This window comes from Podarcis cretensis (assembly GCF_951804945.1).
Source record: "Podarcis cretensis genome assembly, chromosome: 17".
NCBI classification, from domain to species: Eukaryota; Metazoa; Chordata; class Lepidosauria; order Squamata; family Lacertidae; genus Podarcis; species Podarcis cretensis.
The window spans coordinates 37,796,954-37,811,729 of NC_137187.1; the positions used below are offsets into that span (position 1 = coordinate 37,796,954).

At 46.8% G+C, this 14,776-nt stretch overlaps 1 protein-coding gene and 1 long non-coding RNA gene across 3 annotated transcripts in view; one reads left to right on the forward strand and one right to left on the reverse strand.

The window, feature by feature from the left end:
• The window catches only part of KCND1 (potassium voltage-gated channel subfamily D member 1), a 74,706-nt gene extending 66,330 nt beyond the window's left edge, over positions 1-8,376 (forward strand). For both annotated transcript variants that reach the window (XM_079960050.1, XM_079960049.1), the window contains exon 7: positions 7,627-8,376. In XM_079960050.1, the coding sequence (XP_079816176.1) occupies positions 7,627-7,843 (217 nt within the window). In that variant the 3' untranslated portion in view covers positions 7,844-8,376. The remainder of the gene's footprint in view (positions 1-7,626) is intronic.
• Positions 1-14,776, reverse strand: part of LOC307206799 — a 335,840-nt gene that overhangs the window by 232,017 nt on the left and 89,047 nt on the right. The window lies entirely within an intron of this gene.

Genomic DNA, 14,776 nt, shown 5'->3' on the forward strand with positions numbered 1-14,776 from the left:
AAAAAGGGGTGGAGTAGAAACATATCCTGGGCCATTTCATCTAACATAAGGTACATGTAGCCTCTTATGAAATATCTGCTGTGTTTCTGGAGGGGATGTTTCTTTTGTCACACTCCCTCCACAAATTGCTTGAAAACAATATATGCAAGCAGTTCGGTAATTGCTTATCTAGCTAATAAGATCTTGCAGCATTTGTTTAACTGCAGAACTGAACTAGTGGCACTTACAGAGCGACCGCACTGAAATTATAACCAGCTCAACTGTGCAGTGAGAGTATTCCTAGGCTTTCTTCTTTTGACGGAAATTTTATGGCCAATTTACTAACAAAACCTGCAGCAGCTCTGCAGCAGCAGGACTTGTGATTTCAGAGTAAATGAAAATAACATACGGTGGCCCAGGAAAAGTCATCAGCAGTACGTAATAGTAGTGCTGCAAGACTCAGGTGTGCAAGCAAAATGTTACATAAGAAGTGTCTCATCTTTCATCTCTGAAATGTTGGTAAATATGACTTCCTCATGCAATTTCCAGCAATGGTAGGAAAACCATTGGAGAACCATATCCTCTACTTGTGAGTTTTCTCTGCTAAATGGAGGAGTCCTGGAAGGACTATCCCGACAGATTCCCTAGTAAACTAGGAGGTTTTCCCCCCTTCCCCTTCAGCAGGGATGGGGGAGCCTGCAGCCCTCCAAATGTTATTGGACTCAGCGGCGTAGCGTGGGTTGTCAGCACCCGGGGCAAGGCAAGTAATTTGCGCCCCCTAACCCGGGGCAAGGCAAGTAATTTGCGCCCCCTAACCCGGGGCAAGGCAAGTAATTTGCACCCCCTAACCTGGGGCAAGGCAAGTAATTTGCGCCCCTAACCTGCAGCCGCTGCCAGCTTCTTCGTGCTGCTGCCATGGGGCTCTGCTACAGCCTGCGCCCGAGGCTCTTCGGCAACTCCGGAGGCGGCAAGCGCCCCCCCCCGATGTTGCACCCGGTGCGGCCGGGCCCCCTGCACCCCCCACGCTACGGCACTGATTGGACTCCCTTCAGTGATTAGGGATGAAGGAAGCCCAGAAACAGAAGCATGTAAAGAGGAGGGTGACCAAGATGATCAAGGGTTTTAGAAACCAAGCCTTATGAGGAACAGTTGAGGGAGTTGGGTATGTTTAGCTAGGAAAAGAGGAGGCTGAGAGGAAGTAAAGGTAAAGGTACCCCCTGATTGTTAGGTCCAGTTGCGGACGACTCTGGGGTTGTGGTCTCATCTCGCTCTATAGGCCGAGGGAGCTGGCGTTTGTCTGCAGACAGTTTTTCTGGGTCATGTGGCCAGCATGACTAAGCAAACCAGAGCAGCGCATGGAAATGCCCTTTACCTTCCCACCAGAGCAGTACCTATTTATCTACTTGCACTTTGACGTGCTTTTGAACTGCTAGGTGGGCAGGAGCAGGGACCAAACAACAGGAGCTCACCCTGTCGCTGGGATTTGAACCGCCAATCTTCTGATCGGCAACCCTAGGCTCTGTGGTTTAGACCATAGCGCCACCCGCGTCCCTGAGAGGAGATAGGCATCTTCAAATATCTGCAGGACTGTCACAAGGAAGAGGGAACATGCTTGTGGGTTTTTTTGCTCTGGAGGCTAGGATCCAAACCAATGGATTCAAGTTACAAGAAAGGAGATTGACCAAATATCAGGAAGAACTTTTTGACAGCAAGAGCTGCTCAACAACGGAACAGACTCCCAAAGGTGGCAGACTCTCCTTCTCTGGACGTTTCCCCACAGAGACCTGTCAGGGAGTCTTGAGCTGTGATTCCTGCATTTCAGGGAGTTCGACTGGATGACCCTTTAGGTTCCTTACAACCTTACAGTTCTATGATTCTATGAACCCTAATATATAGTTTGGGTGCTTGCATCTGCACAGCTTAATTCTGGGCGTGTTTACTGGGAAGTAAGCCCCACTGGGTATCCAGGACTGAAACCATTTAACAAGGGAACTTACCGTCTTTTTCGCTCTATAAGATGCACCAGACCACAAAACGCACCTAGTTTTTGGAGGAGGAAGACAAGAAAAAAAATATTCTGAATCGCAGAAGCCAGAACAGCAAGAGGGATCGCTGCGCAGTGAAAGCAGCAATCCCTCTTGCTGTTCTGGCTTCTGGGATAGCTGCGCAGTCTGATCTCACTCCATAAGACACACACACATTTCCCCTTACTTTTTAGGAGGGAAAAAGTGAGTCTTATAGAGCAAAAAATACGGTATTTCTGAGTAGATGTATAGGATCACACTGCTAGCATCATGTATAGGGCGCTTCCAGATGACCTGTTTATTTGAGTATATCAAAGCAAGTACAGTGGTACCTCGGGTTACAAACACTTCAGGTTACAGACTCCGCTAACCTGAAAGTAGTACCTCGGGTTAAGAACTTTACCTCAGGATGAGAACAGAAATCGCGCGGCGGAAGCCCCATTAGCTAAAGTGGTACCTCAGGTTAAGAACAGTTTCAGGTTAAGAATGGACCTCTGGAACGAATTAAGTTCTTAACCAGAGGTACCACTGTATTATCCTACACCAGGGGTCAGCAAACTTTTTCAGCAGAGGGCTGGTCCACTATCCCTCAGACCTTGTGGGGGGGGGGGCGGACTATATTTTGAACAAAAATAATGAACTAATTCCTATGCCCCACAAATAACTCAAAGATGCATTTCACATAAAAGCACACATTCTACTCATGTGAAAACACCAGGCAGGCCCCACAAATAACCCAGAGATGCATTTCAAATAAAAAGACACATTCTGCTCATGTGAAAACACCGGGCAGGCCCCACAAATAACCCAGAGATGCATTTTAAATAAAAGGACATGTTCTACTCATGTAAAAGCACACTGATTCCCGGACCGTCTGCGGGCCGGATTGAAAAGGCAATTGGGCCGGATCCAGCCCCCGGGCCTTAGTTTGCCTACCCATGTCCTACACTTTCCAGTGCATTCTCTCCTTTCTTCTTCCTTATCACAAAGCGTCTGATCTTCTGGGAAAGCAGGCTTGTTGTGTAAGAGTCCCTATCAAGTGTAATGGTGCAACCTGAATTTGCTGATTATGTGATTGAATCCCACTCGAAAACAGCAGCAGTCTGGAGGCACCCCAAATTCACTGCCTGAGTGCCACTCCATACATACGGTCTGCTGATAAGGTGGGCAGGACCTCATCACAACACTGCTTTCACCTCCTTGGGGGTCCCACCTCCTATTTCAAGGACCACAGATCTAAGGTTATACTGGATTGCGATCTAAATGAGTCAGCAGTGTGGTGCTATTGCATTGGAGTGGAGAGAAGGCAAAGGCTTTTTTCTTTTTCGGATTTTGGATTGACAAAAGCAGGATTGTGGTGATCCGGGGCAGGGGCCACGGGCACCGCTATCGTGCAAGTTTAAATTTGGGCCCACACTTTCAAGAATGATTCAGAGGAGAAGTGAGATGGCGTAGGGTTTTGAATGAATGATGAATGAGGAACTGCCAAAGGAGCTGGACATGAATAGCTCAGGGAAAAGAAGATTAAGGGGAAACTCATGAAAGTGGCTTCAAATATCTAAGAGAGATGTCATGAAGAGGGAAAATGACTGACTGCTTATCAGCGTCCCGTCGGGAAAGGATAATGACTGGTTGCAGCAAAGGCTTGGATCTCTGAAAATGTTTCCTGGTTGCGAGAACCTATGGGTGACAGAGCAAGCTGCAGAACTGGGGTAGATTAAGTCTGAGGAGCTTTGTGATTTGCAGTGGACAACCTTTGACTGTTAAAAACCTCCTCTGCTCCCTCTGAGTAACCAGCTGAGCTGCTGCTGCTGATGGAAAGGAAGTGAGCACTCAGTGGCTGACGGACAAACACTTCGTATGGAATCTGTGGAAGGACTCTGTGCATGGCTGAAAGAGGAGGCTGAGAGGAGAGGGGTAGGAACCAGAGCAAGGCTGCACAGAGGGCAGGATGGCTGGGTGAAGGGGGACTGGCAACCTGGAAGAAAGATGGTTAGATGAGATAGAGAGTCAAGGAAAAGAGGGAGAGGATAAGAGCGGGGAAAGCCACTTGATATCTAGTAGCTGTGCAAGAGATGCAGGCAGGCAAAGGGAATGAGTCTGAGACCCAGGAAGCAATGGGGCTGTAGAGATGGAAAGGGTCCCTGGTGATCATCTAGTCCAACCCCTTGCAATGCAGGAATCTTAACTAAAGCATCTATGATAGGTGACCAACCAGCCTCTGCTGAAAAACCCGCAAGGAAGGAGCATCCAGGGAGTCTGTTCCAGTGTTGAAAAGGGGGGGTTAAGCAGCTTTTCAGCTACAAGTCTCCAGTACTGTACTGCTGAGCCGAACTGTATTGCTTTTTCTGTGGCATATTTTAGAGGGCCTTTTCCCCGAAGTGTGGAATCTGCTGCCACCTGCTGGCGGAAGAGCTGCAGTGCCACACAAACAGTGGTCAGTGCCTGGCTTCATGAGTGGCTAAGTGGAGGGAATCAACTTTGGTTGCTGCCTCCTATGCTCCAGCCAGACACTGGTCCTGTGAAGGAGCAACTAGTGTCCCCCACCCTCCCTGCTTGGGCGCAAACCCACCTGCGAGCAGCATTCTTTGATCTTTGAAACTGTTCCCCCTAACCTCAGATGTGTGGCATCCAGCTATATCGGGGTGATCAATGATGATGGACCAGCACTCTGCACATGCTCATTTGGGTGAATAGAGACAAAGAGTTTCTTTTTTTCCAGCACAGCTATCTGCTAACTCAGCATTGCCAAACTGATCGCTTTTTATCACCCTTCGCTGCTGTTGTAATCCCTTGCATACTTTCTAGCTGGAAGCAAACTGTTGCTATCTGTTATTGCTTTACAGGTAGGTAGCCGTGTTGGTCTGCCATAGTCAAAACAAAATAAAAAAATTCCTTCCAGTAGCACTTTAGAGACCAACTAAGTTTGTTATTGGTATGAGCTTTCGTGTGCATATCTGAAGAAGTGTGCATGAACACGAAAGCTCATACCAATAAAAAACTTAGTTGGTCTCTAAGGTGCTACAGGAAGGAATTTTTTTATTTTGTTATATCTTTGCATTTCATTCCCCTCTGGCTCTGTTGTTTGCAACTTCGATTGTTTATTTGCTTATGTTTATTTAAATATTTTACTGTAAACTGCCCTGTGATCTTCAGATAAAGAGTGGTATATACATTTAATTAGTATTAGTTGTCGTCGTTGTCGTAATAGTAGTAGTAGTAGTACTAATGGTTATAACCACACTCTAGGGCTGAACTTGGCTGGGGACTGTAGTTGCCGGCCCCTACTCTAAACCCTGTTCTCCAAGGCATCGTTTCCAAGAACAATGATGGGTTATGAAAACGCTGGCCCAAGAACAGCTTGACTTTTTTTTTTTTAAATAAAATTTTTTATTAGGTTTTCACATTTTATACACACACACACAACAAAAACAAAAACAAAAACAAAACATATATAATTTCATACTCTTACTTTCTTTACCCTCTTTCCTTGACTTCCCCCCACCCCCTCTTCATACATCCCAATTCCAATAATTAATTCAGCAAGTTCTTATCTCTCATCTTTAACATATTATTATTATTTTTAAAACTTAACTCTTTTTACTTGTCCACATTTAACTTATCCAATTCTCTTATAAACATTAAATCTTTTTTCTAAGGTCGACCTAATTTCCCTCCCACGAATTTCTCCCTTTATATTTTAATTAATTATATGTCATAATGGCCAAATACAAAAATCATAAAATTTTAAAATTCTGTTCTCCCCTCCCTCCCTACCCCGGTTTCCATCCCTTATGTCCACAGAAACAGTTCCTAGCCCGGATTCCTCACATCCGAGGCCTTCAAGTCTCTGTCAGTCTCTCTCCGCCGATTTTGTTGGTAACCCTTTTTGTTGGTCCTCAGGTCTCGAAGGAGTTCAGTCGCAGTCACACCAAGTTTTCTTCCATCCAAAATACTTAAAAGCAGTTGCTGCAAAAGGTCAGCTGATCTCCCATACTCAAAGAGGAAGTCCCAATCATATTTCTTTATTCTTTTAAATTCCAGAATTCCAGGTACTCCAGGGACTTCCTCCTTCATCTTTCTCATCTTTCGCAGATTTGTAATCTGAAGATCTTCTTCTTTATTTCCTGACAATATAGGCTTCTGATTGGTATTTTCCTTTTCCACTCCTTCTTTCCTCTCCACCTGTTCCAAAAATGTCTCTTCTGGTTCAGCTGCAGATTTCTTATTAGTCAAATCCTTTATGCATTCAGCAGAGTTGTTTGTTTTAGAATTCAAGGTCATAAGTTCTTTGTTCATAGCCGTACTCTGCTCTTGCAGGATTCCCACGAGAAAAAACATTTTTTCTATCTCTGCCAGTAATTTTCCCTCTGCAGCCATTGTAATGTCTCTAGTTCCCCCTAGGGGGATTCCAATTACTTGATAGTCCTTTTCCAACAGTCCGTTACTTATTGTTTATAGCTACGTTGTTTCCAACCACCTCAGTTCAAATGCAACACTTTTAATTCAGAGAGTTTTTAAGTAACAAAGTTCTTAACTTTAACCGCCCGTTTGACAGCTCCTTTGACAGCTGTCAAACTCCTTATTCTTTTTCCTCCGGCTTACGCACAGGACACTCCCGGGTTCGGGGGGGGGGTTTACACAAAAGCTTCCAAAATTCCTCACTTTCTCTCCAGCACAAAGACTTCTTCTGTCAAATTCATTGAAGTATCTTTTATCTGACACCAAAAACAATACTCTCCACCTTAGTTCTCCAATCCTTGCTTTAGATCGTTTGTAGGTAGGGGGGGTGCGGACTTCCCTTTAGCACATCCCCCGATTGTACCAAATTCAAAGGTATAAATTTTAAAGTCCAGATTCCAATCTACTCACGGGTTGTTTATTTTCCAGTCCGAATTTTGGGGAAAAAGTCAGCGCTCTCTGGCCATGGCTCGCGGCTACGCTCCACTGAAGTAGCGGTCTACTCACAGCACCACGCCACTCCCCGTACCCTCTCCGTAGCCTTTAAAAAGGCTCTTCGTGGGTCGGGGAAGGCGCTTAAAGGTGCCCGCCGAGTCACCAAGTCCGCAGGCTTCCGCGCCTGCGGTTTCTAAGGGTCCCCGCGTCGCCGGCGCGGTAAGACCGGTCCTCAGCAGAGCCGATTCCCGGAGCTCGGAGGGAATCCGCCATTAATCCGATCGCGCTAACCCGGAAGTCCAAGAACAGCTTGACTTTTGCATGCAAAATATGTATACGCAGATCAGCAAATATGTGCTCAATGTATTTAGTGGAAATGGATGAAACTGCCCCGGTGGAAATTGTCATAGGAAATGGATGGGACGATTCCTTTTAAAATAAAAGCTGGGCTTCAGACCTCCCAGCAAAATTGCATGTTCCCTCCAGATGCTGTAGGATTGCATTTCCTATCAGCCCTGGCTGGTAAGGTCAAAGGTCAGGGCTGATGGGGCGGTGCAGACCAGCAACATTGCCCACTCCTGCTGCTGTGAATCATCAGAAGCACTCTTAAGTTAACCACCTCCTGTTTTTCCAGACTATGTGCCAGAATGGAGCCTGGGGAAGGTGCAGGTAACTACAGACCCCCCCCCAAGCCCCTTCCTAACCTTTCTTTCTCCCCTTCTTCCAGCCGCTCCAACCTGAACGCCAAGACCCACGACAACTTGAAGCTGAACTGTGACACCACAGACTTCACAGCAGCCATCATCTGCATCCCCACCCCTCCTGCCAACACGCCGGATGAGAGCCAGCCCCCCTCTCCCGGAGGCCCTGGTGGACCCCTGCGCAACTCCAGCCTGTCCACCCCCTACATACTGCACGAGACGGTCAAGATCTCCTCCTTGTAAGGGGAGACTGGGGCAGGGCGGGGTGCTTGTCCCGACTCCTTCCTCTGCCCAGAGTGGCTGCTGGCTGCCTGGGTCCTGCTTACGAGCCGGGGACGGGGTCCTCTGCCCGTGCCTCCCATCCCGCCCGTCGAACTGCAAGCTGGAGGAGGGCAGCAGGGGGCGTGTGTCGCGCAGTCCCTTCCTCAGAGGCGATATCGTTGGCCACCAACAGGGGGAGCTGGCGCATGAGGGGGGTTCCGATGCCCGCCCAGCTCCCCCTCTACAATCAAAGCCATATAGGAGGGGAGGTGGGTCCCCGAGGCTATGCAACTGCAAAGGGGTGGAGCGATGCGGGGGGAACTGGGTTCCGACAGGTGGACCTCAGTGGTAATAGGGAACATATCCCAACAGCGGGAACATATCCGGAAGACTTTTTTCACACTATACCAAACCTATTACTCCTTAGGTTGGGATCAGGCTGAGTCAAAATCCCTGGTTTGACTCTGAGAGGGGGTTTGGGGGCATTAAAGCAGCAGGAAGAGGGAGCGGGGGCTTCTGGGTCTTAATAGTGGGGTCTTAATAGTGGGACTGCAAGATTGTTGGGTGAGGGAGGTCAAGAGCAGGAGGTGTGCCATTGATGCCCATCTGCAGATGGAAAGGCGAGCTCTGAGGATCAAGGCTCTTTGATTCTGGTCCTAAGCATGATCAGAGTAGGGGGGTGTATTACCTAGTGGTTAGAGCAAGGGATTCTGGAGTTTGTTCCAGCTAAAGATGAGGAAGCCTTTGGGGGAAAGGGATGGAAATAGAACCGGCTAAGCTTCCAACCAGTCCCCCCCCCCCCAATCTTCTGCCTCTCCTTGCTGAGCCATTTCTGGGACGGACGGAGCCTTAGAAGCCCCTGTCTCCCTGTCTATCACTCTGCCTTTTTTCTCTCTCTGCCCTCCTCCCGATACCTGTTCTGTAACTTGGAAACTGCACTTTAAAAAAAGAAAAGAAAAAAGTCTATTGCACCAAAACACGACACCTCATGGGAATCTCATGTATCATTCTCCTGACACCCCACACAGCCCTGCACCCCACTGCGTAGCATCGAGACTGTGCATGTGTATTATACCTCCGAAGAGTGGGATCCAAAGCCCACGGCTACAGAGCACCACATGGCATGTGCAGCCGTGTCCCCCATTCCTACCCCACCCGCCTACCCGGACAGAAGATACGCTGTGAAGAACTGAAGCAGACCTGTAGAGCAGGGCTGTGGTCTGTGGTCCTCCTCCTCTGGACATTTTTTAGGTTATGATCAAGAAAGAGAAAGAGAGACTTGGCTCTTGATCCTGAAAACCTCGCACTGTTCTGTGTGCTCACCGGAGAAGGAACCGAACCTGGCAGAAAAGCAAAGAAAAGGAACTTGGGTGGGATGGCGGATGCCGTTCTAGGTATCGAGCGAGCCACAAGTCCCGTCGCATGCATCAAGCTGGCTGGCTCTCAGCATCCAGCAAAGGTTGCTCTCTCAACAGGATCAGCAATTTTTGTTTCGATCTGCTGGCCACTCTTTATTTTGCTCAGCGTCTTGGCTTTCTCTCTCCTGGCTACCGGTGGGGAGTCAGCATGGCCTTAGGTAGCTAGGAGTCACCCGTGAGTTAAGTTCAGAGAGAAGGCCTTGTCAGGGGAAGCAGCAGCAAATGAACGAGGAAGAATGGAGCGTGAGGATGCCTGGGGAACAAAATTCCTCCAGTCAGTCTCCAGCTCTAGCAAAGTGGATGTGTTGAAGTTAGCATCCTTCGACAGGACCATGTGAAACACGGAGCGTACTTGGGCTGTCTCTCGCCCCGGACCCCACATTCATTTTCTAACCAGAGTTTTCCTTGCAGCAATTATTAAGTACCTGTAAATCAACATCTCCCCCTGTTGGATGGTTAAAGAAATAACAGTTATTTCAGGGCACTTTAATGCGGATCAATTAACTCAAATGCACTTTGAACAGAATCATAGTGTCTGCTAGTGGGAGCGATGAATGAATGACACGAGAAGAGGTGGAAATGTCTCATAAGTGGATTTAAGGGCTGCCGCAAAGGCACAGAAGTGTAGAGAGGAAGTGAGAAGAAGTTCCTTGAGCTGAATCAAACATTCCAGTGTCTATTTCTCTACTGCAAAAAAGTGGGGGGGGGATCCTTATACCCTAACAGAGGTTAAATTACTACTATGCACACTTAGCTGGGGTCAAGATACACTGAACAAAGTGGAACTTTTTTCCAAGCAAATTTGCATAGAATCAGGCTGGCTTCCGTTATGTAACTGTGAATGAAATCTCTACTCCAGCCACTTTCCTTTTAAGCAAAGACATGAAGATGCATTTGTTCTGGCTGTTCGTCACTCTTTTACACCTGGAACCACATTGAATGTGTCCCAAAACACCGCAGGGGTCACTCTTGACCCCCCACAGTGTGAGATGAGATAATTATTGGATGATCAATCTGTAGTTTACAGTTCCTGTCCCCCCTGCTTAGACTGGGGTGCTTGAGAGAGACAGCATGGACAGATTTGGAGCAGAGCATAACTATTTCATTTCTCTTGAACATAAATGCTGCTCCATTTTCCCTGCTAGGTATAGCACAGAGGACAATGTCCCAAATTCCCAATGTTTAACTTTCTCAATACCAAACAAGAATACTCCAACCTCTTGAAACAGATAGCAATATTCCCAGCGTTTGACATATGCAAAGGGCAAACAGCATTTAGGGTAACCCAAGTCAAGAGCGGTGTGTGTGTGTGTGTGTGTGTGTGTGTGTCTTTGGAGCTGTTGTTCTTCCATCCCAGTCACACGCCTAAATTGCTCAGTGGAATAGATTAGGTCTCCAGACTTTCTGGGTTCTAGCTCAGGTAGAGTTGTTGCATCCTTGACAAATGCTCTGTAGTTTTCCCAGGCAGAAATAGGTGACATTTCAGCTGCACCACATATTTATGTGGGGGAAACTTTCACCTGATGTTTCCTCCCTCACCCTACCCCCAAAAAAACCTGTTCAGGGTTCAGACCATCTTTCAGGGGGCAAGTGGCAACCCTAGGTTTGGGGGGGGAGGTTTGTGTCTGTCCATGTGTCCATGCCCATGGCTAAGCTCCTCTAAGCGTAGGCCTCCTTATGGAGGCTTGAATCATTGCTAGATTCAATGCCCCCACCAAAAGAAGGTCCATTTGCCTTCTCTTGCTTCCAAGTTTCCCAGTGTAGGATGGACAGCATTGTGCCATACCAACCATTGCCAAGCTCGTGCCTTCCAGATGTTCTGGACTATGACTCCCATCAGCCCCAGCCAGTGGGAGTTGTAGTCAGGGGCTGATGGGAGTTGTTGTCCAAACATCTGGAGGTGTGAGAAGTTGTAATGAAATGGAGTTCTACCACAAGGCAAGCTGCCCAGGATATTCTGAGTGCCATTCAGAGGCAATGCAGGCTTTGTTGCAGCTGGCTAACTCCATGCCACTGTCATACTTGCGTGAGCACTGCTAACCTCTGAAGCGGGTCACATGTGGAACACTGCAGTGGCTACTTTGGTGACTAGGAGCAGAATCACAAGATGCATTATCCACCCTGCCCACTTCCAACAGGATTCAAACATATGCTGGCAAATTCGGGCTGCACAGTGAGAGTTGAATGGGAGATCCTGCACAGCAAACCTACTTCTCCAAAAGACACTTGATTGGATGCAATGGCATCTAACCTCTCAGCAGACAAATCAGGATGGATGCTCATTAAACAGCTGTCTAATCTGGACACTTGCTCAATAAACAGGTCTTCTGAGAGGACTGCTTGTTACAGAAGTAACTGCAATCTTCCACAGATTCCCTGAGAAACAATGTGTGTGTGTGTGTGTGTGTGTGTGTGTGTGTGTGTGTGTATCTAGGATTTATTGTCAGCAGTTCCTGTTCACAGAGTATCTGTAGGACTAACCCCTGTGAGCACAAGCCAATGGGGAGCCAGTGGTAGAGTATTTGCTTTGGGTGCAGAAGGTCCGATTCAATCCCCATGGCATCTGCAGCCAGGACTGGGAGAGACCCCAGGTGGATTTAAGGGAGAGCAACCAGTTCGGCCACACTGGGTGCCGCTGGGGATGCTGCAACTATAATCTGGGAGAGGAGCACAAGAGGCAGGGGGGTTGCTGAATTTTGGCATCACACAGGGTGCTGCTGAAATTTGAGACCAGATCTGCTACTGTAGACCGATGGGTCCCCAACTCTACCCTCTCTTTACCTCTCTCCCGCAAACAGAGATACATACCGGTAATTCTGTTGTAGTCACTTATTTACACTTGGGGAAATGCCGTTTGTTCCTTTCCAGACTCAAGAAGCCAATTCACACAAGCAGATTGCCAAAGTTTGCCGGGCCAGTGAATCCACTCAAGAGTTCATTAAGGGGTGAACCACTTTTGTGAATGGCTCACAGACATGTACACAAAGTACACTTCCCCTTTTTTTGGCTTGTAAACCCCTACTCACCTGTGGCAAGCCAGAGCCTTCTCCAAGGGATCAGGCAGGAGAGCCCCCTGCCCCTGGGCTGCCCTTTCGGGCCCATATTTTGCCAACAGTTAACCATAACTAATATTTGTGGACTTGACCAAAGCTGATTCCCCACTGAGTCCACTGCCTTCTTTCAACAGTTTTGCTGTGGCAAAGGAAACATGACATGACTTATGAGGTGGGCATAAGGCTAAATAAACAAATTATTTACAATTGCAACAGTTGCATCACTAATGGCTCTGCGCACACTGTAGACTTTCTCGACATGTCAATTTGTTCACTAACACAGGCCCAGCAAAATAGTGTTTCTTCATTTCAAAACCTCAACTTTTTGTTTGGTTTGGTTTGGTTTTTTTTAAAGAAAACCCTCTCATGAAGGGGAGAGGGTGATGGAGAAACTCCAAGCATAGACTCCACTTTTATCCCTCCTGCAGTTAGAGACTTAAACATAAGAGCAATCCTTCACCTCCTCTACCTTCTTGAAGAAAGGAGTGGGAGGGATCCAGATTTTTCCATCAAAAAGGCAGCTCCTGCAAGCCACTAAACAAAATGGGAAGGATGTCATTTCCCTCTGCTCTGATCTTAAGGGTGCTGCTTGAGAGAAATGGAAGGAGCTGGTTAGAACCCATCACTGGCTGTTGTTCGAGATTTGATGGCCATACTAGGAACTGCTTTTCTTCAGCTGGTGCTGCACTGAGCAACTCCATATGGTCATGTACAAGAGAGCAAAGAATATATCCCCTCCAGTGGAGGCCCTCGAGTGTTGTGTCTGTATGAGAATTCTAGCATGTCTGGTAATACTGCAGCAGAACCAAGTGGTAAAGCTTTATCCCAGCTGTATAACTTCATGCTGCACAGTGGGTAGTGTCTGAAGGCTCCTCCATGAAAAAAAAGCCCTCCCTATATCTAAAGAAGTAAAATGTCTAGGGAGGGAGAAGACTAGACAGAACCCTTTGATGCAGCATCAGAAAAAGCTCATGCTATTCTAGGCTGCATCAACAGAAGTGTAGTCTCTGGATCAAGGGAAGTAATAGTACCATTCTATTCTGCCTTGGTCAGACCCACACCTGGAGTACCTCTGTGTCCAATTCTGGGCACCACCATTTAAGAAGGATGTTGACAAGCTGGAACATGTGCAGAGGAGGGCAAGCAAGATGATCAAGCGTCTGGAAAGCAAGCCTTATGAGGAACCATTGAGGGAGTTGGTATGTTTATCCTGGAAAAGAGGACACTGAAAGGAGATGTGATAGCCATTTTCAAATACTGTTACATGGAAGATGGAGCAAATTTGTTTTCCTCTGCTCCAGAGGGTAGAACCAGACCATTGTCTTCAAGTTAAAAGAAAGGAGATTCCAACTAAACATCAGGAAGAACTTTCTGATTGTACAAGCTGTTTGACAGTGGAATGGGTTCCCTTGGAAGGCGGTGATCTCTCCTTCACTGGAGGTTTTCCACTAGAGGGTGGGTGGCCATCTCTCATAGATGCTTTAGTTGAGATTCCTGCATTGTAGGGGTTTCGGTGACCCTCAGGGGTCCTTCCAACCCTACCATTCTTTGACCCTGACATGCTAATTTTCTGCATGAAGCCAAATTTTGTTGTTATAAGGAAGCATTCAAATATGCAAACAAAACAAAGTCATCTGCAGTGTAAAGTGCTGCAGTCCAAGAAACGCTTTACCACTCAGTTCTGTTAGTGGTAGAAATTAGGCTGAACTTGATCCCTTACCATGGACAGAGTTGTCAAGGGCTGGAAATGAAGACTTCTAGTTCCCATGTTATCTGTAAATGTGCTGTGTGTGACCTTGGTCAAGTCACTTCAACTCAGGTTCCTGTTTGTGTACAAATGGGGAGAATAAAACTGACCTGAAGAGAGATTTATCTTAAAAATGTGCGAATGCAGAAGGAGAAAGTCTGGGGTGTTTGGGGGTCTTGGAGGGTTCATCACTGAGGTGCAATGAGGGAGAAGGTGCTGGAGACAAGAGATGCTTGAAGAAGGTGGATGCTACTGTAGTTTTGTGCCAATAAAGAAAATTGGATGAGAGCTCAAACAAAAGTCATGTGCTCTATTCTTATTCTAAGATTTGGAGGCGTATGAGGATTTGGAGATGGCTGTAACAATTTTGGGGGCCTACCAGTTCCATGTTTGTTAAAAATCATTTTCATGTTATTATAAGAAATATTACATGAATATTTCTCTAACCAAGTTGGAGGGGGGAAACTAGTGGACCATAATTCCTATTTATTAAAACTATGAAGGCAAGACAATTAATAAATCATCTGTGTTGGGGATTACACTCATATGAAGAAAAGTATCTGTGTAAAATTTGTAGACTGATATTAATGAGTGTAGAATTTGGGAACATTAGCATTTGATTTTGATTTTTTTAAAAAGAAAAAAACCAGGAACTTTAAAAAGTAAAAAAAAATTACACACACACACACAGAGCATA